Raw genomic sequence first — 27,428 nt, 5'->3', positions numbered from 1 at the left:
CCTTTTCTTCCTTAAGAGGTTTCTTCTTTTCCTTCTCTTTTTTAAGATGTTCCTTCTCATGTTTCTCTTCCTTAAGAGGTTTCTTCTCTTCCTTCTCTTTTTTGGGAGTTTTCTTCTCTTCCTTTTCTTCTTTGAGAGGTTTCTCCTCCTTTTTGAGAGGTTTGTCCTCTTTCTTCTCTTTTTTGAGAGGTTTCTTCTCTTCTTTTTCTTCCTTAAGAGGTTTCTTCTCTTCCTTCTCTTTTCTGAGATGTTCCTTCTCAGGTTTCTCTTCCTTAAGAGGTTTCTTCTCTTCCTTCTCCCTTTTGAGAGGTTTCTTCTCTTCCTTTTCTTCTTTAAGAGGTTTCTTCTCTTCCTTCTCTTTTTTGAGAGGTTTCTTCTTGTCCTTCTCTTTTCTGAGATGTTCCTTCTCAGGTTTCTCTTCTTTAAGAGGTTTCTCCTCTTTCTTCTCTTCTTTGACAGGTTTCTTAACTTTTTTCTCTTGTTTGGGAGATTTTTCCTCTTCTTTAAGACGTTTTCTCTCCTTCTCTTCTTTGGGAGATTTCTTCAAGTCTTTGTCTTGTTCAGGAAGTTTCTTAAGTTCTGTCTTTACTGTAGGTGGTTTCTTCTCATCTTTAGGATGTTGGGTTACTTCTGTCTCTATTTTTTCTAGTATTCTGATCTTTTTATCTTCTTTGGGTGATTTCTTGAGTTCCTTTATTTGTCTTATTGGTTCCTTTTCCTCTTTAACTTCTCTGGTAGCTTTAATTAATTCTTTCTCTTTTTTAGGTGTTTTCTTGATTTCCTTTTCTTCTTTTGGAGGTTTTTTGACTTGTTCCTCTTCTGTCGCTGGTTTCATTACCCTCTTCCTTTCTTTGGAAATCTTCTTGAGATCTGTTTCCTTCTTAGGTGGTTTTGTTGCTTTGACCTCTGCGTGAATTGGTTTTTTCGCCTCGTCCTTTCCTTTGGGAGGTTCTTTCACTTCCCTCTCATCTTTAGGTTTGACATCTTTTTTCTTTTCTTTGGGCAGTTCTTTTACATCTTTTCTGAGCAGCTTCTTTACTGGCTCTTCTTCTAAAAGCAACAATTTAGGTGTCAGTTTAATATATTCTGTAGGGAATATCATTTGTGTGGAGAAGTTACTGGTATACATTTGTACTGGTTGTATATATTTTGTATTTATTTTTCATATTTTGTAAGTCTATTTATACTTCTGAACAGTATTTTGTAATTTCAAAATATAACGTTATTACCTTTGGGCTTCTTTTCTTTCAGTTTAAGAGGCTTTGTGTCAACTTCGGGCTTCTCCTTTAGTTTTACTTCTTTTGGTTTTATTGCTACTGTTTCAAACTCTTTGGCTTCCTTATCTTTTTTCTTCTCCATCACAGGGGCTGCAGCTTTGAGATCTGTAAACAGCAATGCATCCTCACAAGATTATCCGTGGCAAATTGGCACAAATATTTACAATTTAATATTAGAAAAAAATAAGCTGAGAAAAATCAAAGACATGCACAGTTTCAAAAAATGTACCTTTAATAATGCCATCTTTAACTTCTTCTATTGCATGTCTTTCCTTTGCTTCTTTCAGAACTAAAGTATATTAGATATACAGAAATACAGCATACAGAAATATTCAAAAATATTCAGCATACAATAATTAATTTCTGGACTTGTAATACAGTTAACATGACAAATAATCATGCTTGCAAAAGCACTAGAAGCATCACAGTGTTAAAAAAAACTATGATTACAAACACGCCACAATATCGTCGTCATACTGTTAAAAGTAATCAGCCTGATGTTTTGGAAATGTACAACTTTATCACTGTGTGTCTGCCTGAAAATTGATTGGGCACACAAAATACTTCTATGGGATCTTAATGAAACCCACTCTAGGACATATGCTCATATACAGAAGATTACCTGTACATATTAGTGCTGTCAAAATTAACGAGTTAATTTTTTGAGATTAATGTGAAATGTTTAACGCGTTAAAAAAAATAATAACGCAGTTTCCCCCTGTAATACAAGACCTTTTAACTCATCGGCAGCTCTGAAGGAGGGGGCAGCATTGTGCTATTCTGGCGTTTTGCCTGCCGGAAATAATTAGACGAAGAAGAAGTGTTACCACGCTATTATAAGCAAACACGCAACAATGGATAAGGACGGGCTTTTGGGGGGGAAGTTTTACTTTAAGAAGTTGCCTAACGGCTTGTTGGACAAAACGAAAGTAACGTGCACAATTTGCAAAGCTGAATTCAGGTACCACAGAAGCAATTCGTCTCTGTGCTATCACCTGAGAGCAAAACACCCAGAATCCACCTCTACGGGATCTTGCCAATCTACGCCTCAGGATTATGGTGCTCGTGGACGGATAACAAAACATGTGAGTGAAAAGCTAACCAATTCTTTGGTTGTTTGGATAGCTAAAAACTGCCGACCAGTTAGCATAGTAGAAGATGATGGACTGAGAGAAGTCATTCGCGTTGCATCAGGAGACGTGCGTTATAATCTTCCCTCGAGAGGAACCATCGTGTCGAGACTGCACACTTTGTATGAGGACCAGAGGGATCAGCGGTCCAGCAAGCTTGTGCAAGTAAGGAATGTCGCTCTCACAGGAGATCGCTGGACTTCGGTGAACAACGATAACTACTCTGGCGTCACGGCGCATTTTATTGATAACGACTGGACACTACAATCGTTTGCACTAACAGTGAGTAAAACTGAAGAGCGACAGTGTGCTGAGGCGTGTGCTGACCATTTTCTGAGTGTTGCAAATGAATGGAAAATTAAGGACAAGTTAACCACGTTTGGCACCGACAGTGCTCGTAACATGGTTGCAGCCGCCAGACTACTTCCATTTGAACACATGCCCTGCACGGCCCACATTCTGCAAAGAACGATCACAGTTTCTCTTAACGACAGTGAATTTGAAAGGGTTCTGGCCAAATGTCGCAAGGTTGTTGGACATTTTAAGCAGAGTCCAGCGAACGCTCAGGAATTAAAGGAACAGCAAGTTGCACATGGACAAAAAACAGAACCACTTGTTCGGGACGTTCCAACAAGATGGAATTCCACCCTAGAGATGATCAAGCGGATCCAGAGAAACAAATCTGTGCTGACCACCATCCTGGCTCAGCAAAACAGCATGGTGACTATGTTGACCGACCAGGAGTTTGACATACTGCAAAAGCTGGAGGAACTACTTGAACCTTGCAGGTAAATCATTTTGTTTATCATGTGTGTGTGGGCGTCTACCTTTGTGTTCTGTGTTCTAGCTCCGTCTTCAGGTATGTTCTCCCCCTCCACCTCTGTGAGTTTGTCTCTGTGTGATTAATATAAAAATATAGGCTTGTTTACAACTTTTGTTCTTTCTATTGCAGATATGTGACCGAACTGCTGGGGGGGAAGCAGTATGTCTCCTGCTCCGTGGTGTTGCCAGCCTTGTGTTATTTGTTCAGGGTTATGGAGCTCTCAGATGATGACCCAGTCTACGTTTTGAGGTTTAAGAAGGTTTTTACCACAGACCTAGCTCAGCGGAGGGACAGCATCAATCTGACATGGCTGAAGATCGCTACTGCCCTTGATCCCAGGTTTAAAGACCTTAAGTGTGTTTCCAAAGATGAAAGAAGAGAGGTGTGGGCTTCATTACATGACCTTGTGATGGCAGAGACACATGCACACCAACCATCTGCTCAGACAACAGAGGAACCATCACCAAAAAAGAGAAAGATCGCCATCTGCTTGCTGGGTTCTTCAGATTCAGATTCAGAGGAAGAGGAAGACTCTATAGATCGCTGTCTGGATCGGTACAAAGCAGAGCCCAAAATAGACATAGAGGAGTGTCCACTACAGTGGTGGTTAAAGAGAGAAGGAGCACATGCCAGGCTGGCACCTATTGCATGCAAATACCTGTCAACCCCTGCAACCACAGTGCCTTGTGAGAGATTATTCTCACTCTCAGGTCACATCATTCAAAAGAGGAGTGCTTCTTTGTCTTCAGATGATGTCAACAAAATAGTCTGCCTCAATAACTGGCTGAGTGTAAAGGGCTAAGCCAAATTGCTGCTTTGGAGAGAATAATGTTCACCACTCTGGGTTTTCAGCTGTCTTTTTGTGTTTTAAATATTGACTTTTGTGCACCCTTTTGAAATTCAGCATTAAAGTGTTACATTTTGTTATTTATATTTCTATTGTTAGGAGAGAATCTGTGTTAGATTGACAATGACTATTAAAAATCACTTTGAATTTAAGCATACATTCTTTGTGTTTATTCTGCATTTACTTCATTATGTTACTTATATTGGCTTAAATATCTGTTACAAGCTTAAATATAAAGTTGAACAAATGTAATTGCAGGCAGGGTACTTTTCAAATAATTGCAGACAAATTACAAATTTGTGCCAAATACTTTTTTTTTTTTTTTATATATATATATATATATATATGGTATGTAACATTGGGTATGTTTATGGTGTATTTTTAAATATCTATTATTACCATATCTTCATTAGTAATACTACTAATAGTGATTTTCTAAGACAATTATAAAAAGAAAAATACGTGGCATAAAATACTCTTCCAATACTTGATGTTTCAAAAAGTTAGAAAAAACATTCACACATTTTTAGCCCAAAGAAGAAAAACTGTGACATAAAATATTAAACATTAAAAATTAAAAAAAAGTTAAATGAATCATTCAGCACATTACATGTTAGGTCTGAATAACTTTAGTCCTGTCATTACCAACTATTCAAAGAGCATGTAAATTAACACTGCCATTCCACATAAAACACAACATTACTTAATACATGCATCATGTATTTTCATAGCCTCATAATGAAAAACATGATGACAAATATGTGAGGGGAAGAGTTTAGTACCTTTTTCATATTTGGTGTGGCCTTCTGCTTTGTGAGACAATTTGAGTCCTCCAAATCTCTCAAGGGTAACATCGGCCTTCCTCTTTCGTTTAGGTTCAGTCTTTCTGCTTTCGCTGTTGTTGTTATTTTCATCATGATCATCAAGGATGTTGGAGTATTTATCCTCCTCGTAAACAAGAAAAAAAGTTTCTTTCTCTTCCTCCTCACCATCAGCAGATTCAGGTACAGCGCTGTCATTACTGATTTTCTCAGATAACAGTATTTTAAGGTGTGTCATTGATGGCTCTTCAGTGTTGGTCTCTTCCTGTTCTACTACAATAGGTTCTTCTGGCCCCTTCTCCCCACTATCCTCATATTCTACTACGTCTTCATTTTTCTCCTCCTCTTCCTCCTCCTCCTCGTCTCTGATTTTAGTCTCTTCTTGATCTTCAAAAATGTATTCAGTTTTAATTTCCTCTGCCTCCGTCTCAGCTTCTACCAAAATACTGGGAAGCTCACTATCTTCCTCTTCATATCCTGCCAAAATATCACGAGTCTTGGATTCCTCTTCCTCATGTTCTACCAAATAATCTTCAGTTTTGGCTTCATCCTCTTCCTCATGTTCTACCAAATCATCCTCAGTTTTGGCTTCTTCTTCCTCATATTCTACCAAATAATCTTCAGTTTTGGCTTCTTCCTCTTCCTCATGTTCTACCAAATCATCCTCAGTTTTGGCTTCTTCCTCTTCCTCATGTTCTACCAAATCATCCTCAGTTTTGGCTTCTTCCTCTTCCTCATGTTCTACCAAATCATCCTCAGTTTTGGCTTCTTCCTCTTCCTCATGTTCTACCAAATCATCCTCAGTTTTGGCTTCTTCCTCTTCCTCATGTTCTACCAAATCATCTTCAGTTTTGGCTTCTTCTTCCTCCTCCTCATGCTCTATTAAATAATCTCCAGTTTTGGCTTCTTCCTCTTCCTCATATTCTACCAAATAATCTTCAGTTTTGGCTTCTTCCTCTTCCTCATGTTCTACCAAATCATCTTCAGTTTTGGCTTCTTCTTCCTCCTCCTCATTCTCTATTAAATAATCTCCAGTTTTGGCTTCTTCTTCTTCCTCCTCATGTTCTACCAAATCATCTTCAGTTTTGGCTTCTTCTTCCTCCTCCTCATGCTCTATTAAATAATCTCCAGTTTTGGCTTCTTCTTCTTCCTCCTCATGTTCTACCAAATCATCTTCAGTTTTGGCTTCCTCTTCCTCCTCATGCTCTATTAAATAATCTCCAGTTTTGGCTTCCTCTTCTTCCTCCTCATGTTCTACCAAATAATCTTCAGTTTTGGGTTCTTCTTCCTCTTCCTCATGTTCTACCAAATCATCTTCAGTTTTGGCTTCTTCCTCTTCCTCATGTTCTACCAAATCATCTTCAGTTTTGGCTTCTTCTTCCTCCTCCTCATGCTCTATTAAATAATCTCCAGTTTTGGCTTCTTCTTCTTCCTCCTCATGTTCTACCAAATCATCTTCAGTTTTGGCTTCCTCTTCCTCCTCATGCTCTATTAAATAATCTCCAGTTTTGGCTTCTTCTTCTTCCTCCTCATGTTCTACCAAATCATCTTCAGTTTTGGCTTCCTCTTCTTCCTCCTCATGTTCTACCAAATAATCTTCAGTTTTGGGTTCTTCTTCCTCTTCCTCATGTTCTGCCAAATCATCTCCAGTTTTGGCTTCTTCTTCTTCCTCCTCATGTTCTACCAAATCATCCTCAGTTTTGGCCTCTTCTTCCTCCTCCTGCTCTATTAAATAATCTCCAGTTTTGGCTTCCTCTTCTTCCTCCTCATGTTCTACCAAATAATCTTCAGTTTTGGGTTCTTCTTCCTCTTCCTCATGTTCTACCAAATCATCTTCAGTTTTGGCTTCTTCCTCTTCCTCATGTTCTACCAAATCATCTTCAGTTTTGGCTTCTTCTTCCTCCTCCTCATGCTCTATTAAATAATCTCCAGTTTTGGCTTCTTCTTCTTCCTCCTCATGTTCTACCAAATCATCTTCAGTTTTGGCTTCCTCTTCCTCCTCATGCTCTATTAAATAATCTCCAGTTTTGGCTTCCTCTTCTTCCTCCTCATGTTCTACCAAATAATCTTCAGTTTTGGGTTCTTCTTCCTCTTCCTCATGTTCTACCAAATCATCTTCAGTTTTGGCTTCTTCCTCTTCCTCATGTTCTACCAAATCATCTTCAGTTTTGGCTTCTTCTTCCTCCTCCTCATGCTCTATTAAATAATCTCCAGTTTTGGCTTCTTCTTCTTCCTCCTCATGTTCTACCAAATCATCTTCAGTTTTGGCTTCTTCTTCCTCCTCCTCATGCTCTATTAAATAATCTCCAGTTTTGGCTTCTTCTTCTTCCTCCTCATGTTCTACCAAATCATCTTCAGTTTTGGCTTCCTCTTCCTCTTCATGCTCTATTAAATAATCTCCAGTTTTGGCTTCCTCTTCTTCCTCCTCATGTTCTACCAAATAATCTTCAATTTTGGGTTCTTCTTCCTCTTCCTCATGTTCTGCCAAATCATCTCCAGTTTTGGCTTCTTCTTCTTCCTCCTCATGTTCTACCAAATCATCCTCAGTTTTGGCCTCTTCTTCCTCCTCCTGCTCTATTAAATAATCTCCAGTTTTGGCTTCTTCCTCTTCTTCCTCCTCATGTTCTACCAAATCATCTTCAGTTTTGGCTTCCTCTTCTTCCTCATGCTCTATTAAATAATCCTCAGTTTTGGCTTCCTCTTCTTCCTCCTCATGGTCTACCAAATAATCTTCAGTTTTGGCTTCTTCTTCCTCCTCATGTTTTGCCAAATAATCTTCAGTTTTGGCTTCCTCTTCTTCCTCCTCATGTTTTGCCAAATCATCTTCAGTTTTGGCCTCTTCTTCTACCTCCTCATGTTCTACTGAAGCATCGTCAGTTCTGGCCTGGTCAAAAATGTCTTCAGTTTTTGTTTTCTCATGTTTATCCACAATAGTTTCTTCAGTTTTGCTCTCCTCATCATCTTCTACCAAAATGTCTTTGGTTTTTGTCTCCTGCACCTCTTCATCTTCTACCACCCCTTTGTGCTGTATCACTTCATCATTTACAATTATCGCAAATTCATCTGTCTTTGTGTCTCTCTTTTCTTGGTCTTCACCTCTACCATCACCTCCTCCTTCTATCACCTCTTTATTCTCTTTTTCTTTTATTAATTGTTCTGCATTATCCTTTATTTGAACTTCGTCATCATCACCCTCTCCAATTTCCTCTTCCTCCTCCTTGGTGTCATCATCAAGCTTTTCCTCCTCCTTCAGTGATGGTCTCAGTTCTGGTTCTTCAGTGTGTCTTGCTAGTGATGTGATAGCAATAAATTTAGTGTCTGTTTTTAACTTAATTAATGTGACTTAAAAAAAAAGAAAGAAACAAAAATCATGTGAATACCATCATCTTCCTCTGTCACATCTGCTTCAGTGGGTGCCATCTCGGAGTCTTCTTTTATCTCTGCAGCAGGAGCAGCTTCATCTTTGGCAGCACGCATGATCTCTGTAACTGTATTACGAACCTTATCATCCCTCTTATGTGATCTTCATTTCTTTATAGGGTGATTTTAATGGTGCAAAATCATAGCAACATTACAGCATGAATACACCACAGATTGCAGTTAGTGGATTTTTAAAATTGCTTCATAAATTGAAGCAGGAATTATTTTATATCTCGTTTCTTTTCTATTTAGCTTCTTTTAAAGTGTTTTTTAAATGCCTTGTAACTTCCTGAAGTAGCTGGTACAAACTGCAGCTGAGCTATATGTTTAGCCACTCATTACAGCAGAGTACTTGATCAAATTAGGCTACAGTGCCGTGATGATCTTAATGAAGGAGCTGGCTGGATCAAATCGTTTATATAAAACCACAGGACCAAAGGAACATGATGTATCAAAACTGGCTACAATGGTAAATACAGTGTAAAAGTATTGTGAATGCTATCTTTGCAACATGTGGTGTGTTTAATAGTTACATGCACAGGTAAAAAGTATACAAAAACACATGCAATCCAGTCCGGACGATCCAAGGATATACATATGACAACAGTGTAAATGGTCAAAAACAGGAGGCAACCAGTCAGTGGCACAAAAAATGCGAGAAAGAGCAACAAAGGAATGCAAGTCTGAAGGACACACATGGTCATGCACAATGTTACACAGAAAAACATGATGACTGAGTCAAGACATATCACTGCGAAGTTCTGTAAAATATTACAACAAATGGTCAGTGTGACAAAGAAAGGGAGGAATGAAGTAAACCAATCCATAACAATGTAGCAGCTTAATGACAATTAGAATAACAGAATGAAGAACAGATATGATGCATGTTTGTCCATGCTATAATGTAATGAGTACAAATCGAGTATTTTTCAAACACAGTGGCACGCAGTTTCATAGATCTTCAGGGTTACACTGAACAGTAAGGCATACCATGAGGCAGACTTGAAAACAGATTGAATAATGTCCCTTGAAAAACACAAGTCTGTACAAACATGCAAGAAACAAACAAAAATCAAAAAATCTATGCAGTCTAGTTGCTTGCAACACACATTGCGCAAGTTTAAAAGCACATTTTAAATGTCTTTAACGAAGATATTTTCTTACCTTTTTCAAATGGAGGCAGAAATTTCCCTGTATTAACACATGGAAAAAGACACTTAGCTTCTTTTTTTTTAATGTAATATTTCCTTTTCTGTATTACTGCAATGGAAAACAGAAGAAATACTGTCATTACCTTTCCTTCTTACTAAATTGATATCAGATGGGGAAGGTACAGCTTCATCTAAAAGAAACAAAGACATTTTGTGAAAACCTGCCAATCATAAATGTTTATCAGAATATTTCTGAGTGGATTAAAGCAGAAACCTTTTTCTGTTACTACATTTACACCTGGGGTGGTGACAGGTTCCCCTGAAACATAGAAAATATTTAGCAGATGGATTTTTAATATTTCCTAATTAATAGTACTGAACATCTAATACTAATAGCCATACCCTGATCACCAACAATCATGCTTGACATGTAAGCTAAGAGCAAATCCTTCTTGTCTGTGAGCTCTGACACAGCATCTTCAACAACTTTCATTGGGTCAATGGACACTTCAGGCATGATTCCTGAAAATGAAAAACACCAGACAGTGAATAAAAGCTGCTTTGTCTTTATTTAGAAAATCAGCTTAGCTGCCGTAAGGATAACATGTAACCAATTTTCTGATAATGACGTAGGCTAAAACAGACCTTGTTCACCAATCAGTGTTGAGGAGATGTAGCTCGCAAGCAGGTTTGTCTGCTCTTTGGTGATTTCTACTGCTGACTTAAAAACTGACACGGGGCTAAATCCCAAGGTATGCTGGATATCTAACCAACAGAGAAAATAATAGAGAAAATAAAACAATCCTTCGTGAAGTCTGGGAAACCTGCAGTGTGTGCATTGTATCAGGTGATGTCTTGGCAGACTGTGTACCTTTTAGCGTGTCCAGTATGACATCCAAGACTGCGCAGAGCACGCCCTGGATGTAGCCAAATAGTCCACTCACAAAGTCATTAGTAACACTGAAGGCATTTCTGCCAATAACCACGGGGTCAATGAAGCTAATGTCAGTGGTTCCTGAGGACAACACACACTCAGGTCAAAGGTGCAGTAAAGTACTTCATTAAACATACATGTACTTGACAGTTACACAGACATTAGAAAAATGTGTTTAAGGCCAACATTTTCCTTATAAAAGCATGCATTGTCAAAGTTAGATAAGTTATATAAGTTTTTGTTTAGTGGACAACATCCATAACAAGCTAAAAAGAGTTACTGTTGATCTAAAAATACATTCCTAATAAAGTCTGTAAAATGCATAAGCAGTATATACAGAATATAAGATGTACTGTAAATATTAAGCCACAAACATCACAAATGAGACAATATGGAGGCACTGAATACCTTTGAATACATCCAGTATCATGTCTACGATGGCACAGAGCACGTCCTGGATGTAGCCAAATATTCCACTCACTGTGTCATTTGTGACGTGGAATATATTTCTTCCTATTACCACAGGGTCCATGAAGCTAATGTCGACGGTTCCTGAGAAACACAAACAGGAAATGAATACGGACAGAAAGTACGCAAAGCAAACTCTCTAAATTGTGTTAGATAGATATTCTTTTATGTTGTTTTTAAGAGGTTATGGGTTAAACGAGAGAGCGCAAATACCTTTCACTACATTCAGTGTAGTGTCCAGTATGGAACAGAGCACATCCTGGATGTAGCTCGCCACTCCACACATGAACTCATTAGTAGCATTAAAGACACCTCTGCCTATCATTACAGGGTCAATATAGCCAAGATCAGTTTTTCCTGAATGGAAAAGAAATAGAAAAGTAAGTGCATTTGTAAGTACATTCTGCATTAATTAATAATGTTACAAACCAGCAAGGGAGTTAAAGTTTAGTTCAAGTATTTAAAAAAAAGACAGATTTATTCATTCATTAACTGTATGTGAAACAAGAGAAAAACAGTCTTGAGTAGAAAAAGGATTCAAGTATAAATTACATACCTTTTTTAATATCTTCTATGGTTTCCAGTGATGTATCCACAACAGCACACAGTGTGTCCCTGAAGGAACCCAGTGCTCCACCTATGAAGTCATTCGTTGAATGGAAAGCTTGTCTACCAATGACCACAGGGTCAATGTAGCTGAGGTAGAAGTTCCCTGTGGTTTCAGAAGATTATTCTGTACTTATTAAGCAGTCTTTGTTTTTGTTTTTTTGCTTGTGTTGGTAGGAGTGAGCGGTCATACCTTCTTCATCTGACAAATATCGAACAAACCCATCTTTTGCTTCTGATATTTCCTCGGCTGCGTATCTGGCAGCTGACATGGGGTCACTTAAATCCGGTGCGCATTCTGCAAAAGTACAGCAAGTCATGCATTAGAGAGCTTACACAAATAAAAACTGTGCCAAGATAAATTCCCCACTACCTTGAAACTTATTGAGCAGACTGGATAACTCATCAGTGGCGTCGTTCACGGCCTGGACAGGGTCCGTTATGATCTGCTGGATGTCTAACGATGATAGCAAACATGTTGGTCAGATTCTGCATAACTGATGGCTTAAAAGACTTGGGGACATACACTTTTAGATTTTGTGGCTTACCGGGGACTGCTTTGTACTCAACAAAGTCAAACATCACCACACCTACAACCAGCCAGGACAGGAGAGCAGCAAGGGCAATCAGCAGCTCAACAGACATTTTCACCTTGTTGAGCAGCCCCAGACCTTTGGATCTGAGAGAGCTCGTCTGTGGCGCTGCTGCTCCGTCACTGGACCCAGTGGCTGCAGCGTGGGAGGCTGATTTGGCTACTATATGTGGAAGACATAAATAGACAAAAGTTAGTCTGACAAATTCTTTCTGCTTTTGTTCTTGTGCTTGTAATGTTTGATATTCTTGCACTGCTAAAGTAACCACAAGGGTTTCAGTTCTTTATAAATATCCACTGCAGATCATGTGCAAAACCTATATGGATCAGAACTGATAAAACAATTAAATGTCTGCTTGTACACATATTTATTGTTGTCTATAATGAGTGATTGGTAGCAAGAACTTGCACACTTGCATAGTTTGTCCACCAGAGGGAGCTGACATTACACTTTTAGCTGTGAAATCTCTGTATGTCTCCTAACAACAGTGAAAGTGTTTCTCCGTGTTTTGTTCCTCTGTTACAAAGTGTGCAAACTATGTATGTTTTATCAGATCTGTCAATTGTTGCGTAAGTCTTTTTCGGTCATATTATCGCCCTCTTTCAGTAATTTCACCATCGTAACAATGATTTTGCCCTGGCGTCTTAATAAAAGCCCATTTTCTTAAACCTTTCAAGTCTTATCATCTACACAATGAAGACAAACCCTGACAGGAAGACATTTTGCGCACATAGTGCATTATTAGTTGTATATATATAATTTTTCATCTTTACCATGACCCTATACTGTCTCTTTATTTCCTTATTATTTATATTAATCGGAAATGTTAAACGTCATCAGAAAAGTCATGGTGTGATAGGGCACTCCAATTTTAGCAGTTACATTTTCCAAATGTACTGACACACTTTAGACTGGCTTAGCACAGTGAAAAATGCCCAAGGCAGCATTTAGTAACAGTGTTATCATCATTAAATGCTGTGCACAGAGTGTAAGATTATCTGTACTGATTTACTGTAATGTCAGGCGTCAGGGAGACCTTCACTCAAGGTCCAAGTTGAATGAACTCTGAAAATGTTCGATGCATGACCACTTGCTTCCAGCGTGTAGGACACGGGGGAAAAAAACCTCTCAAACTCAAACTCAAGTCTTCAATCAACAGCATCGTTTAGAGCTGTGCAATTTTTCTAAGTAACTATCGTGTTATTACATTTTTTGTGAAAACACAACAAGTTCACTCGCTGTTAAAAAACCCCAAACCCAAAAACATTCGATCTTAAAATGTGCTTTTTAAAACTGGTGATAACTGAAGTAATAACATTAAGTAATTATGAGCATTGGCTTTGTTTACAGAGCCAATATGCACTATACACTTCATAAGAAAAGACTATGTGCTGGAGCGCATTATAAAGCTTTGCAGGTTATTTATTGTTATCAGCTTTCTACAGTGCTTTTGATGCCTTTAAAATAACGGCTAACGATTCAAAGAGTAGCACAAAGGCATACAGAATAGGGAACACTTGTCTAAACTTGCTGACTGCAATAAGAAACTGTACATATATAAGTGAAAAGCAGGTCTACAGTGTCACAAGGAAATGCTCTTTATAGACACTGGTGGATCAGTAGCAGCAGTCTTCTGCATTAATATATCAGACGAAGACGATTTTTTTCCTCCACTAACACCACTTTTGCACATTTAAGCATGATCTAAGAGTGTCTTACATTTACACAGTACTGTGAATGCAGGACTTGCAGGTGTTTTTTCACACTTTTATTTATTTATGTATATTCCTTTTGACGTGCTTGAGGTCTACCACCCTGGCTGAGGTCAGCTGCAGCTGCAGTCTGTCACAGGAGAGCAATGCGAATACTCTGGTGACTTGATAGCTTATATTTATAGCAACCAACTTTCGACACATCATCGTCAGAGGACACAACTTATCAAAACACTGCCGTTTATTTGTTATGCAGAATTTATTACTGTGGATTTTTGTGCTGTAGTAAAGGTTTTATTTGAACAGTTGTGCTTGAAGACCCAGGTGTAACAACCCTACCTTCAGCCATTGTGACGTGTAGACTATCTCAGGTAGGATACTTTAAATTGGAGACAAAGCCTCCTCATGAAGAATTAACTGGTGACGGCTCCAGTAAATCCAGTTTGAATCCACTTTCTCAGGAAAAAAAAAAGTGTCCCAGGTGGTAAATTATTCCATTGTCACTTGGACCGTCACAGCCTTGTCTTCTTACCCATAACATCCACAGGTGGAACTTGTCCAAGGTTTTAAAAAGTAGAAAATGGAAAATTAAGCATGAATTGAAAGCCTACATATGTTGGGGAATTTGGAGCTGCCTGTGAGGCAGCATTAAAAAAGGGGGTCTGGGGACAGTGGGGCAAAGTAAAGCGACACAGGGGAAGAATCAGCCAAGCTAAGCACAGGGCTGGGCAGGGTGAGGGGAAATGCACAATATCTCACCCAGTGTTTCTGGGGGCTCACATGGGTATAGGCCAGTGCAGAGAGCAGGAAGGCTGCAAGGTAACTCTATCCGCCCAGAAAATACAGGTTATTCTTAGCTGGAGCTCTGCTCACCAGCCGCTCTGGCAGACCTTTTTTGGACGTTCAAGGGTGTGCAAGATCAGCTGGCTGAATTGAGCACCCCTACTGGCTGCTGCAGCACTCTGTCCACTAAAAACAAATCACAGGCCCACGATTAATGGCAATTCAGATGAAAACTACCTTCAAATCCCCCCCTTCTACCTTCAAGTTAGGTTAAAACAGCTTCTTTTGAGTAATTTCAGAACTAGTACTAGTTGATTAAAAAAAAGTCCATAAAAAGGTCCATAAGTGCATGTTTTTCTGCAAGAGGTCATTAATAGGAATCATGGATAAATGTAGCCTGATCCTGGTTTGACAAAAGTTAACAGGAGCCAAAACTGCAACTGCTTATGGAAAAGGATTAGGGCCATCGAAAGAAAAAAGAAGTCAGAATTGTTTCCCCCCCGGTGGCCTAAATCTTTTCCATAACTGCTTCTTCCAGTTGTTCAGGTTTTTATTTTAATACCTGCAACGCGGGATCCATGGTTTGTGTCTTCAAGGCAACAGAGCTTAAAGTTCATTTCTTATTTAAAATTCCTATTTCCAGTATTGGTTTTTTTTCACATGAACATAATAAATTAATCATCGGTAGTTACTTAAATTCAGTGGTCTCTGCTAGCATTGACATTTTGTATAAAATACTGACAAAATGATTGATATGACTTTAAGTATGTTTTCCATCTGAGAAAAAACCACCACAATGAAAATCCCACTGACATTGGACATCTGAAAAACCTGAGTAGCAGCTAAAGTGATGGAGGGTGACTGATTTGCACCCCAAAGTTCTGGATAAAGTCTGTTCTGTTTTATTCAAATATATTTTAGATTGGTCGGTTTGGCCAGTCTTAATATAATTTCATTAAAGTTAGATAGTTTCACACAGTAAAAAGAGCAATCCAATCCAAACCACAACAACAACAAAAAGGCCACCCTCTTAATCCTGATGCTAAACTAAGAACATTGCTTTCATGATAAACAACCATGAAAATATTAAAAATAATAGCAACAAAAGCGCTGTGTATAACACTGTGATTAGCAAACACTGCTGTGGAGTGAATAATGAGAAGGAGGGGGAGGGGGGGGGGATGCTGCAAAGAGAGAGAAGGTAATCTGGACATTTACAAGTATGTGGGTGGTTCCAAGAAAGTCTCCCACAGGCCAATACCTCCAAAAGGTGACACCTGTGCAAATAAGCCACACCATTGGTAGGAATGCCATTCAGAGTTATTATATAATATATTCTGCGTATGTTTACATAGTAAATGTACCAGAGAAATGTGTCTAAATACATGGAAAAAACTTTATTGAGTCATCTGAAAAACAGCACTTAACATAAAATAGAACTTGGAACATGAGCTTATATCTCAACTTAAACTGGATCAAACTGTGGATTTGTAAAATAAACTTACTGCAAAATGTAGCTTTTAAAGCAGAAACATTAAACCCAGACACATGCCCGAACACCAGTTTGTTTGTTTACAGTGTAGCTGCGTCGCTCATGGTAACAGGCCTGATGAATAAGCTGAGCTCCACAGGTACAGGAGGAGCCACGTATCTCTCCTCCCTCAGCAGTCGCAGTAACAAATCCTCAGTGTCCTGCGGCCAGCGGTACACGCGAGTATTCTGGAGCCAGCTTGGGACATGTTTCTGTCGAGATTTTCCACAGTTTTTAAAAAAAAAATATATAATAAAGATAAGATAAATGCAAAGGGATAAATATGGGAAATGTTTTCTGACCTGGGATGCACAAAGGAAGAGAACCGGGATGAATCTAAAATTCAAGCTCCCCTGCTGGATGAACTCATTCTGCATCTGGCAAAATTAAATATACAATAAAATACTCTAAGTTTACCTGTCAGCATTATTGCATATTATTTATGTAAAGAAATATGACATTATTTTTTTGTGTTCATAAACATTAAAGGAATGAAGAACTTAATCATAAAACTTACTGTTAAGAAAAAAATGAATAAATGTTCTTTTACATACTGAACACTTCTAAATAACAATACTGTGGAAAAAGTCTGGAGTCAGCTCCATTTATTTATATTTTGCTAGGACGACTGGAAATTGCTGCAGCAATTCATTGAAACGTGAAAACGTTTTTTTTTTTAATGTATATAAGGATTATAAATCCTTAAGTCTGCTATAGATCTGTTTTTAAGCCTAGTCCTTATGTTTTGACATAGTGTTTGTAACAAAGTGTCTAAAGATACAATTTTAAATTGTTTCTTTGCTAAGCTCTCTGTCGTGTGTAGACATAACGCTGGTTCATCCTTCAAGTTAAATGCATTTTTATGCTTGAATGTCCAAAGAAAAAAGCCATTCAGAAAGCCTGGAGAATTATTGCTCAAGGCCCTCTAAAGAAATTAAATGAAATAATTTAAGGGTGGCTCAAGACTTTTGCGCAGTATCACAACTCTAATATTTTAATAGCATTTTCTAATTCAGTGTAGAATTAACTCCTCTGCTAAAATACAGTATTTGAGTATTTCCTCCATTGCTGATTTATCCTCACTATTGAGTGGATATATCTGGTGTGTAGACCATGGCTGTCAACTGCAGGTCCTTCAATATCCTCCTTGTACTTTGGACTGATGGCGATAATAATAAGGGTTAACGGCTGTTAAAAAAAAAAACAGACAGAAATTTCAGACACTGAATAAAAAGACAGTGTTCATACAAAAGTAACTTGAAATAAACACAGATACAGCAAAAACATGGAATATGAAATATCATTTTATCTGTTATAGAGGGTAACACACTTGCTGATCTTGATGATGGGTACTTTATTAATCCCAGGGGGAATCTGAGATTCTCCGGAGCTCACACAACCACATAACTACATAAACACTAACAGAAAGCAGACTTACTATCAAGCTAGAATCATAGTTTAAAAATAAGATAGAAAAACATATGTTACAAGACCTGTGCAAATAATAGTGTAGCCTAGTAAGGAGTATTAAAAAGGTAGACTTGTAGAGATACTTGCAGCAATTTATGGTAACAATATAACTTCGCACACAGTTCTCATAATTACTTACATCTTTAAGGTAACTGTCTGTCCACTTGTTGACGTCCATACATCTAATGGAGCTGTCATATAAGTCAATCTGTGAAATTTAGGTTAGTGCTGTGAGCAAAGTGTTTAATGATATTACAGAATGATAGTGTACACAGGGTGGAAACTTACAGCCGGTCGAAAACCTTGCTTTGTGAGGAAATCCACAAAGGGGACCATCTCTGAGGACACGTCCGAAGAGTAAGTGATGAAAACGTTTCCTGAGAAGAGGCAAGATAATAAAACCCAAACAATCAGAATCTTAAAGCTTTATGTTCATTTCATTCATTTTCATTTCATTCATTTATTTATTCATTTTCAGGCACAACAAATACCTATATTGAACATAAAATACACAAAACAAAAAACAAAACTTGCCTGAAAAAGGAGTGGGACGAAGAAAACTTATTAAATCCCACCCCTATACTCACTCATCAACAAAAAAAAACAATAAACTTCCCGCAGCTACGCCCATCATTGCATACAGACCCATCAACAGCCCCGGGCAGATACAAGCATCTAAGCGGCAGCTCGCAACCAACAATTAGAGCCTTCATAACTGAATACAGAATATATAAATTATAAATTGCATTACCACAGGTAACAGGCAGTAATAACTACAAGTAACAGACACACATACATATACATACATATATATCTACACACACAAGTACATATATGTACATACATACGCACACTTTATTTTTTATTTTTTATTTTGGAATCCATACCAGCAATGGTAAGAGGACAGACATTACAGAGCACACTAAAACCCATCATTGAGTATACTGTGACCAGACCAACTGTTTGTAGAGAAATTTAAATCTATGAATATTTTTGCATTGTTTCAATTGTAAACTCAGACTGTTCCAGATTTTCACACCACATACAGACACACAAAAGCCTTTACGGGTTGTTCGAGTTCTGGGTAATTTGAATTCTCCAAAGCCTCTCACATTATAAACCTTTTCTCGAATTTCAAATCTAGTTTGTAAATTTGCCGGTAAAAGTTTAGTAAAAGCTTTATACAAAATTATGGATGTATTGTAATTAACCAGATCCTGGAATTTAAGTAACTTTGCCTGAAGAAAGAATTTGTGAGTATGATCTAGATAACCAGCTTTGTGAATAATACGCAGTGCTCGTTTCTGTACTGTGACTAATGGATTAGTTGTATTTTTATATGTATTTCCCCACACTTCCACACAATATGTAAGATATGGAAGAACCAGGGTACAGTACAGAGTACGAAGTGCATCTTTATCAAGGAATTGTTTCACTTTGTTCAAAACTGCGAGGCTTCTGGAAATTTTGGTTTTTATGTGTCTGACGTGGGGTTTCCATGAAATTTTGTTATCAATTATAACTCCCAAAAATTTGTTTTCACTCACATTATCAATTGGTACACCTTCAATGATAATTGGTAATTCTATATTATATTTTAAATTACCAAAAAACATTGCTTTAGTTTTATTTATATTTAATGATAATTTATTTATGTCCATCCATTTTTTTATTAATTTTAGCTCCCTGTTTACAGTCATTACAAGATGAGTATAATCATCGCTACTGAAAAATATGTTGGTGTCATCTGCGAACAGTATGAGTTTAAGTACTTGAGAAACATCAAAAATATCATTTATGTATACATTGAAAAGTTTTGGTCCCAACACTGACCCTTGGGGAACACCACATGTAATACCAAGTTTCTCTGAATGGTAATGCCCTATGCTAACATATTGTTCCCGACCTGTTAGGTAACTTTTTAACCAGTTACCAGCTTTCCCTCGAATACCATATCTTTCCAATTTATCCAGTAAAATTGAGTGATTGATTGTGTCGAAGGCCTTTTTGAGGTCAACAAAAATACCAACTGCATATTTATTTTTATCCAGTGTATCAGTAATTTCTTCTACTGCCTCAATTATCGCCATTGAAGTGGTTCTTTGCGTTCTGAAACCATACTGACCAACATTTATTATTTGATGTTTTTCAAGGAATTTTTCTAATCTTGAATTAAAAAGTTTTTCTAGAATTTTTGAGAATTGAGGCAGTAGAGAAATAGGCCTATAATTGGTAAAACTGTGTTTGTCATTACTTTTATATAGTGGTATTACTTTCGCAATTTTCATTTTTTTTGGAAAACAACCGGACTGAAATGATAAATTACAGATATATGTTAAGGGACTAGCAATATTCAGAATAACCTGTTTAACTACAGACATATTTATGTCATGATAATCCATTGAAGACTTACTTTTACATTTTAATGTGATATTTATTACTTCTTGCTCATTTGTAGCTGAGAGGAACAGTGAAAAGGGATTTGATTTTATATTACTGATATTTTCATTTTTATGACACAGGATGTCCGCTGCTAGTTCAGGGCCAACATTTATGAAGAATTTATTGAACCCATCGACAATATTACTCATGTTGTGATTTTCACCATTTGCATCAGTAAAATATTCAGGATATGATGTTCCAGAAGATCCTTGTTTAATTAAGTTGTTTAACACATCCCAAGTTCCTTTTATATTGTTTTTATTTTCATATAATCTTCTTCTATAATAAAGTTGTTTGCTCGTTCTTATAATATCAGTCAATTTATTTCTATATGCTTTATATCTTTGTTCCACTTCTTTTGTTTTTACTTTGATAAACTGTTTATACAGATTGTTTTTCTTTTTGCAAGCATTAATAATTCCTTTTGTGAGCCAAGGACTTTTTATCTTTTTTTTCTTTGTCATGTGTTCGTTTACAGGACAATGTTTATTGTACCACATAGTAAAAATATCTAGAAAATTATCATAAGCCTTGTCCACATCTGACTCTTCATACACCGAACTCCAATCTTGTTGTGCTAAATCGAAATTGAAGGCATGAATTGCTTCTTCATTTATTGTTCGCTTTGCTATCATGATCTTGGTATCTATTTTTTTAAATCACAGTCACACAAAGTAAAAACTGGTAAGTGGTCAGTTATATCACAGACAAGCAGGCCACTATTAATTTGGAAATCCATGACATTAGTAAAAATGTTGTCAATAATAGTGGCGCTATGTGAAGTTATTCTGCTTGGCTTTGTTATTGTTGGATATAGTGATAAGCTGTACATTGTGTCAGTAAAGTCATCAATGGCTTTTAACCTTGTTGGATTTAGCAAATCAATGTTAAAATCACCACAGATAAATAGTAATTTTTGGTTCACCGAAGCAAACGTTTTTTCTATCCATTCATTAAAAGTGTCAATACTTGAACTGGGTGTCCGATATATACAACTTATTATAACATTTCTCTTTTTTTTCATTCATAATCTCAATAGTCAAACATTCCAAAATTCCATCAATAGCCATAGACATAGTTGTTACAACATTATATTTTATAGAGTTATGAACATATATAGCAACCCCGCCGCCCGCCTTATTTAATCTATTCATGTATTTTAAATCATATCCATTCAAACAAAAATCTATTCCTTTATCGACATTGAACCAAGTTTCAGTGATGGCTATAATACTAAAGGGGCGAGAAAATTGTTGCAAATAGTCCTTAATGAAATCAAAATTAGAGTACATACTTCTGCTGTTAAAGTGAATTAATGAGAGCTTCCCGTCTAGGTTAATTTCTTTTTCATATTGTTCCTGAGTGAAATAATTACAATTTTTAACAAAAGAAGAGAGAAAGTTACTTTCAGAATCTATTTCTGGATCTATTATATTATGCTCCTTATATTCACAATCTAGATCAATTACTTTCTGTTGAAGAACTAATTTCAACGTGTCCATGTCATTTCCTGGTGTAATTGATACATTGGTGTCAGTTATACTTGTCCAGATCCTCCATGTTCCTCACTATCAGTACTTTTGCCTCTTCTGGTGTCCCGTTTAGCTTAATGAAAATCTTACAGTTTGTTACCCATGTATGTTGTATTTTACCGTTCTTCTTCAGTTGCCTTGCCTTCCTCGCGATGTCTGCGTTTTTTCGTGTCAGATGCTCATTAATGAAAACGTCCGTGCCTTTCAGTTTGCGTCCTTGTTTCAGCAGTGCGACCTTGTTCTTCCGATTGACAAATCTCATAATGATGGCCGGCAGTCTGTCACTCCTCCTGGGCAGTGAGTGACATGCTTCTATGTGCTCCAGGTCCATCTCTATCCCCTTGCTTTGGAGGAAGGACGCCACCTGTTGCTCTACCGAGCGGGTCTCCTCGTCGCTGGGCTCCCCGACGTTCCCGGCCACCGCGCGCGCGTACGAGCGCGGCTTGATTTTAATACCGCTGATGACCACGTCGTTCGTACGGGTGTACTGCTCCAGCTCATCCACCCGCCGCTCGAGATCCATGATCCGTCTGTCCTTCTCGGCATTTTGGAGGCGTAGCTGTTTTACCTCCTCCAGAAGCCCCAGAAGCAGCTCCTGCTGTGCCCTGACTGCGGCCACGTCTCCGCACAGCGCTCCGAGGGAGGTTTTAATGTCCTCAACCTCCTCTGGTGTTGGGCCTTTCTTGGGTGGCATACTGAAGCGAGAGCACGAGGCAGCCACCACGAGGGACCCGGAAGCGGAATTTCTGATGATGGCGCCTGGCTAGGCCTGCTGGCTGATGGTGGAGCCTGGCTGGGTCTGCTGGATGTTCAGTGTCAGCTTAATATAAGCGTACTTGTATTTTCTGCTATACTGTTACATACTGGTTTGGCTGTTGATGCTTCATTTAGTGCAAGTGTTCAAAGCCAAACTGTGACTTAAAACGTTTCAAAAAAGAAGAAACAGCAGCAAATAAAAATGATCAGATAGGTGAAGTACCTTTATCCTGACTGCCTTTGGTATCAAATTACATTTTGAGAAAATAATTAAGCTACCACTGGGTTTGGGTCACCGATTTCTAAAAATAAACAAAAAAAAAATGTATATAAAAAATGTGGTCAGCAAAAATATCTTCATCATTATTCTAAGTAACTCATTCCTATATTATAAATTTGAAAAATTAATCAAAAATATAGCCTAAAGCTAGCTTTCTTACAATATTTTGAGCTTGCTTTTTATTTTAAATGTGAATCTATAAAGACAATACAAATAAATATTACTTCAGTTTACGTGCTAAGTAGATAGTTTCTGCGCTAGCGACGAAATGTCTCTAAGATACTAATTAATCTGTTCCGTTAACACTTAAATGTGCATTCCTTGTTACAGAGACAATAAAGTGCCAAAAAAAGTGACTCACGGCACTCATCGGGCAAACGGATGCCCTTCCTTTTCCCGTGTGGATGTGAAGCGGACTCCTCTGCTCCTGCTGAGCCCACATTCAGCATGCTGACCCGTGAAACATCCTCCACAGTGGGAAGTGAGAAGTGAGGGACGTTAACTGAGACACTTCCCATGATGTTATTCTTAAAGTGGTCATGAAACTGGAGCCTGAAGCAGCAAGAAAGAAAAATATACGAAGACCAACATCTTTCACATAATCTTGCCAACCTTTATCAATATACCATACATGTAAAAAATGTTGTTTTCTGAATACATCGTCAGCTGTGTTTACCCATTTTGGGGTTGATTCCGAGGTGTCCAGTGCTGGAAAGGAGCAGAGAGGTGACGTGACTGAGGATGGTATCGGTTGAGATTACACAGCCATTCTCCTGCAGAGTATTAAGTTCATAATATGACGAAGGTCATTGTGTACAGTTTAAACATTTCTATGGGAGTGTCTGTTGAAAGTGTTTCAGTAAAAGCAGTTTTTTCAAAATCAAGAGTAAATAAGCATCTTTTTTCTTTACCTCAAACAGTAAATACTAATCACAACCCTTAAATTCACAACAGGTTTCATCCTAATATTTAAAACTTCTTTTACATTTTTCTGTTTTTTCTATTTTTCAATTGCTTTACTTTACCTGCATTGTACTTAAAATTACTTACTGCATAAAGTTTGACACCTTTCCTGTAAAGTACTCAGAAGTTAGGCAAGGTTAAGTCATTCCATAATACAGCCACATGCCCCGAAGTACAGCATACTTGCTAGCCCCTTATTCTAGTGTACTTACCTTTAAGTATATGTTGGTAATTTCAAATTAAATACGTTAAAACTCCATTTCATTACAGGGGAACAGTGCTCTTAGTCGCAGGCCACATTATGAAGTGTTACCCTACAGGTGTGTCATAGCTATATGTATTACAAACATACAGAGTATTCACAGCCTCTTTCAAGGTTTCTTTTATCTAATTACACAAATAAAAGAATCACAACAGATCACAGAACTGCTTTCCTTACCGCAGCTATGCACGTCGTGGTGGGGAAGTAAAAAGGGAGTACAGTGTTGCCACTCGTTGTCATCTTTCAGCGGCAAAGGAGCCTCGAGTTCCTCTTCTAAATCACTCTGAGGTTGAGCGTCGCATTCATCCTCCCCTCTGAAAATGAATGCTTTAACTAATCAAATGTGTGCTGGTATTTTACTCCCTAAAAGTGTAACATGGTTACCTCGCTGTGTTTCCATTTGCAGGCTCAGTTGTTCCACAACGCTTTGCTCCACATTCCCAGCAGCCGCATTCTCTTTTTGTGCCATTCGGCATCGCTCCTTGAGAAAAGCAGTCATCAGAAGACTGATGATGTAGATTCATCCTGGAAGATATTTCTCTTCCATCTTCTGGTACTCTGGGTTGGATCATCTCCACATGCTGCATAAAATGAAGTTTCTGCTCGCAAAACTCTTGATTCATTTCTCTGCATCTGTTTGGGCTTCGGTAGAAATAATCTGCATTCATGCAGCATCTTGGTCGATCCATTTCATTTTCTCTTACTCCAGCGTTCATAAGTTGAAAGCTGTTTTCTAGCTTTGGCTCCTTTCCAGATTTCTCCATTTTATCTCAGCTTGAGACACATCCTGTACCACATCAAATTAGATGATGTGTAAAACAAACATTTCCTTGTGTTAAAATCAATAGATCGAGCTTAATTTACTTGCAGGTATTAAAAACAACAACACGAAAGTTCATGCTCATAAACATGTCTATGGTTAAGTACCAGAGAGAGGCATCACCCTCCTGTTAAAAGTCTGGTTTCAGGACTCCTGTGGATGCACAGACTTGCACTGGAACCTACTATATGCAAATATCTCACGCCTTTGCGCGTCCAATCAGAGCCAAGAATGCAGTCTGTATGCCTGTGCCAGATTGGACAGGAAAGCCTGCATGAGTAAGGAATTTAGTTGTTTTTAAACTCTTTTTTTAAATTGTGAAACTGTTTTTTTATAAGCAGTCCACATTAGAACTTTAAAAAAACAAAAAAACAAAGCGTGGGATAAAACAGGCTTAGGTTATGCATCTGATTGATATTTGGCTTCAGGGCATACATGTATCCGATGATTTGCATATTCAGCCTTGTCATCTGCGTGAAATTCACCCAGAGGGAAAAAAAACAAAACCACAGGCTCATTTGTACTCTGTCATTTTCAATAGTCATGTCTGCTTATTCACCACGCCTGTTGCTAAGAACCTGAAATTGCTTGAGAATGGGAGCAGTCAGACGAGCTTCACAAACAGTGTTAAATAGTGCGTCGTCATGGCAGGATTCTTTATTTCAAAAACAGCTGTGCACGCAGAACAGACAGAGACAATAAATAGAGACCAAAAGTTTTGAATACCTACTAAACTCAGGGCAAACGGAGTGATACAAAAGTTTCTGCTGACTTTTACACCCGTGGAGAGCAACATAAATACACATAAATGGCACATTGTCATGTGATTACACACCAAGAGTGAGAGGAGATTGATAGTAAAGGAAGATGAAATGCTATCCAAAGCCTAATGCCTGGAAATAATCAATTATTCGCGTCTCTTAACTGGCTGAAATGTTCTTAAAATGAAATTAAAAGGTATTTGGTCTCACAAACTGTTATATTCAAATACACATTATGGAGGGACAAACACAGGTACACATCCTTCATTCATATCATGTAAGTGGCAGTTTGTTTGGCTGTTGAAGCATAAAGACAGTGTGGAAGTCTTACACAGCCTGCTGCCATCTGCAACATACATTTAAAAATACTGTCAGTATACTAAGCAGTCAGCTGAACGAAGATTGCAGTTAGAGAGGAGTTCAGTCCTCATTTGAATTACGTAAAGCTCAACTTAAAAGTCACTTTAAGCCAGTCCTAAAAAAAAAGATCACTGGCAGAAGCTGGAATGCAATGAATGCACAATATTAGTGCAGATGGCATACAGTTTTGGGAGGAAGAGCCCATGATGCACTGAGTTAGTGTGTGTAAAGCATGAAGGCATTCCCTTACATTATAAGAATATTACTAAACAAGAAAAGGCAAGAACAGGTGTTATAGTACATCTAAAGTCCTTGAGAAGAGGAGAAAAGTATTGTTACATTAACCTTATAAAAAAAGAAAAAAGAAGAAAAAAGTCAGTGGACTCCCAGAAAAAGGAAAAAAACTAATTTTCAGATACACTTTGGTCCACAGTGTCTAACTATTCCCAACAATTATTATTCCTACATCTGTAACCAGCTTGTGAGCCTCACACACTTCTCTATGAGCCATAACAAATGTAACCTTACATTTAAAAATGGAAAAAAAGAAGAAGAAAAAAAAAAAAAAATCACACATTTCCAAATTATCAAAAGGAATACAAAACAGAAAAAAGATAATAAGTAAACAAGCAATTTGTATTTACATTACATACACGTTACGCAACAGAACTCATGTCGTTCATCCATGACAGTCACTTCTAATTCTGATAGTCACGTTGCTGTGTTTGCACCCCTCTGTCCTGTTTGTATGACGTCTGAAGGTTGGAAAGCGAGTCTGCCAGCTTTTAAAACCATTAGAGCCGCAGAATGAGAAAGAACGCGTGGTGTCTGGCTCCCTCTGGTGGAATTTTGGTGAAACGACATGAGACGAGGGCCGCGGCGCTCAGAGGTTATCCCCTGGCTGATACTGAGGCTCAGTGGCAGTGAAGTAGTCCTCCAAAAAGGCTTGCAAGTACTCAAAGGTGGGCCTCTCCTCTGGGTCTTTCTTCCAGCACTGTAGCATTAGCTCATGCAGGGACGAGGGGCAGTCCTGGGGGCACGGCATCCGGTAGCCTCGCTCCACTTGCTCCAGCACCTCACGGTTGTTCATGCCTGAACAAAGGTGCACATAGAGTGAGAGTTTAGGGCTGTGCTGCCATCAAATCACCAAGTTTGTAAGCAGTCTTTCCGTGCCGTTTCCATAAGTTGCATTACTCTAGACTTTGCTTTTGAGTTTCAGTATCGTGGAACAGATTAGTAGATGACTTCCTGCACCTACTATTGGTTGCAATGTGACATTAAGATGGGGGTAATAGTCGATTAGCATAAAAATGTGAACAGTCAAGGCGGGAAAGAGCCTTCCGTTTTGATCTGAACTGAAGAAATAGTGCTTTGCATAGAAGTGGTGTCGCCTTAAGCCTTACACTGGAAACTGAAAACATCGCAGCAATCATCGCATAGACACTAGACAGCTTATATAAAGGTTAAAATGGAATTATAATGTCAGTGAAACTGGAACAATTCACATTCATTAGCTTGGAACATTTCTATGTATAATGCATTATGCAACTAACTACTGCTTTTTTTCCATTTAAATCATGCAAAGTCTCGTGTCACAGTCTGCATTAACTGAATGCAGCAGTTTGATTGGTTTTGAGAGGTGATTACATAACCCTCAAGCTCAGCACTCTCACCTGGATAGGGCAC

At 38.1% G+C, this 27,428-nt stretch overlaps 4 protein-coding genes across 7 annotated transcripts in view; 1 reads left to right on the top strand and 3 right to left on the bottom strand.

Annotated features, from left to right (window-relative positions):
• Nucleotides 1-14,131, bottom strand: part of LOC309696247 (uncharacterized protein) — a gene marked incomplete at its 5' end in the record, with an annotated part of 30,131 nt that extends 16,000 nt beyond the window's left edge. The window contains 12 exons of the mRNA XM_082517398.1: nt 839-1,050; nt 1,230-1,382; nt 9,872-9,991; nt 10,115-10,234; nt 10,341-10,484; nt 10,812-10,955; nt 11,085-11,228; nt 11,428-11,583; nt 11,671-11,775; nt 11,851-11,934; nt 12,026-12,232; nt 14,122-14,131. Of these exons, the coding sequence (XP_082373524.1) occupies nt 839-1,050; nt 1,230-1,382; nt 9,872-9,991; nt 10,115-10,234; nt 10,341-10,484; nt 10,812-10,955; nt 11,085-11,228; nt 11,428-11,583; nt 11,671-11,775; nt 11,851-11,934; nt 12,026-12,232; nt 14,122-14,131 (1,599 nt within the window). The remainder of the gene's footprint in view (nt 1-838; nt 1,051-1,229; nt 1,383-9,871; nt 9,992-10,114; nt 10,235-10,340; nt 10,485-10,811; nt 10,956-11,084; nt 11,229-11,427; nt 11,584-11,670; nt 11,776-11,850; nt 11,935-12,025; nt 12,233-14,121) is intronic.
• On the top strand, nt 2,084-4,199 carry LOC309695519 (E3 SUMO-protein ligase ZBED1-like). Its single transcript, XM_082516217.1, has 2 exons — nt 2,084-3,195; nt 3,360-4,199. The coding sequence occupies exons 1-2, from the start codon at nt 2,132-2,134 to the stop codon at nt 4,030-4,032; spliced, it is 1,737 nt and encodes a 578-aa protein (XP_082372343.1). The 5' UTR covers nt 2,084-2,131; the 3' UTR covers nt 4,033-4,199.
• A 1,816-nt stretch (nt 14,132-15,947) lies between the features above and the next one.
• On the bottom strand, nt 15,948-24,824 carry LOC309696024 (uncharacterized protein). Of its 3 annotated transcripts, XM_082517066.1 has the most exons (10): nt 24,729-24,824; nt 24,186-24,588; nt 23,979-24,115; nt 23,253-23,349; nt 22,938-23,128; nt 17,855-17,943; nt 17,706-17,774; nt 17,180-17,284; nt 16,399-16,473; nt 15,948-16,308 (listed from the first exon to the last, which is right to left on the bottom strand). In XM_082517066.1, the coding sequence occupies exons 2-10, from the start codon at nt 24,563-24,565 to the stop codon at nt 16,138-16,140; spliced, it is 1,314 nt and encodes a 437-aa protein (XP_082373192.1). In that variant the 5' UTR covers nt 24,566-24,588; nt 24,729-24,824; the 3' UTR covers nt 15,948-16,137. The 3 variants fall into 3 exon arrangements, with proteins under 3 accessions (XP_082373192.1, XP_082373191.1, XP_082373193.1); XM_082517065.1 differs by having other exon boundaries at nt 24,186-24,776; XM_082517067.1 differs by lacking the exons at nt 22,938-23,128; nt 23,253-23,349; nt 23,979-24,115; nt 24,186-24,588; nt 24,729-24,824 and adding an exon at nt 21,661-22,316.
• A 439-nt stretch (nt 24,825-25,263) lies between these two features.
• The window catches only part of fyna (FYN proto-oncogene, Src family tyrosine kinase a), a 21,778-nt gene continuing 19,613 nt past the window's right edge, over nt 25,264-27,428 (bottom strand). For both annotated transcript variants that reach the window (XM_082516878.1, XM_082516879.1), the window contains exons 11-12: nt 27,416-27,428; nt 25,264-26,834 (exon numbers count right to left, since the gene is read on the bottom strand). The exon at nt 27,416-27,428 is cut by the window's right edge and continues 119 nt beyond it. In XM_082516878.1, coding sequence (XP_082373004.1) covers nt 26,626-26,834; nt 27,416-27,428 — 222 coding nt within the window. In that variant the 3' untranslated portion in view covers nt 25,264-26,625. The remainder of the gene's footprint in view (nt 26,835-27,415) is intronic.

This window comes from Aulonocara stuartgranti (genome assembly GCF_965226115.1).
Source record: "Aulonocara stuartgranti genome assembly, chromosome: 19".
NCBI lineage: Eukaryota > Metazoa > Chordata > Actinopteri > Cichliformes > Cichlidae > Aulonocara > Aulonocara stuartgranti.
The sequence above is the reverse complement of the archived record's forward strand: the minus strand, read 5'-3'. Positions and strand labels throughout refer to the sequence as shown.

Excerpts from the sequence above, each read along its gene's own strand:
- LOC309695519 (XM_082516217.1), top strand. The coding sequence starts at position 2,132 with ATGGATAAGGACGGGCTTTTGGGGGGGAAGTTTTACTTTAAGAAGTTG. Across the intron at positions 3,196-3,359 it reads GAACTACTTGAACCTTGCAG|ATATGTGACCGAACTGCTGG; the intron begins GTAAATCATTTT and ends TTTCTATTGCAG.
- LOC309696024 (XM_082517066.1), bottom strand. The coding sequence starts at position 24,565 with ATGGAGAAATCTGGAAAGGAGCCAAAGCTAGAAAACAGCTTTCAACTT. Across the intron at positions 24,116-24,185 it reads GCAAATGGAAACACAGCGAG|AGGGGAGGATGAATGCGACG; the intron begins GTAACCATGTTA and ends ATTCATTTTCAG. Across the intron at positions 23,350-23,978 it reads CCACGACGTGCATAGCTGCG|GAGAATGGCTGTGTAATCTC; the intron begins GTAAGGAAAGCA and ends AATACTCTGCAG.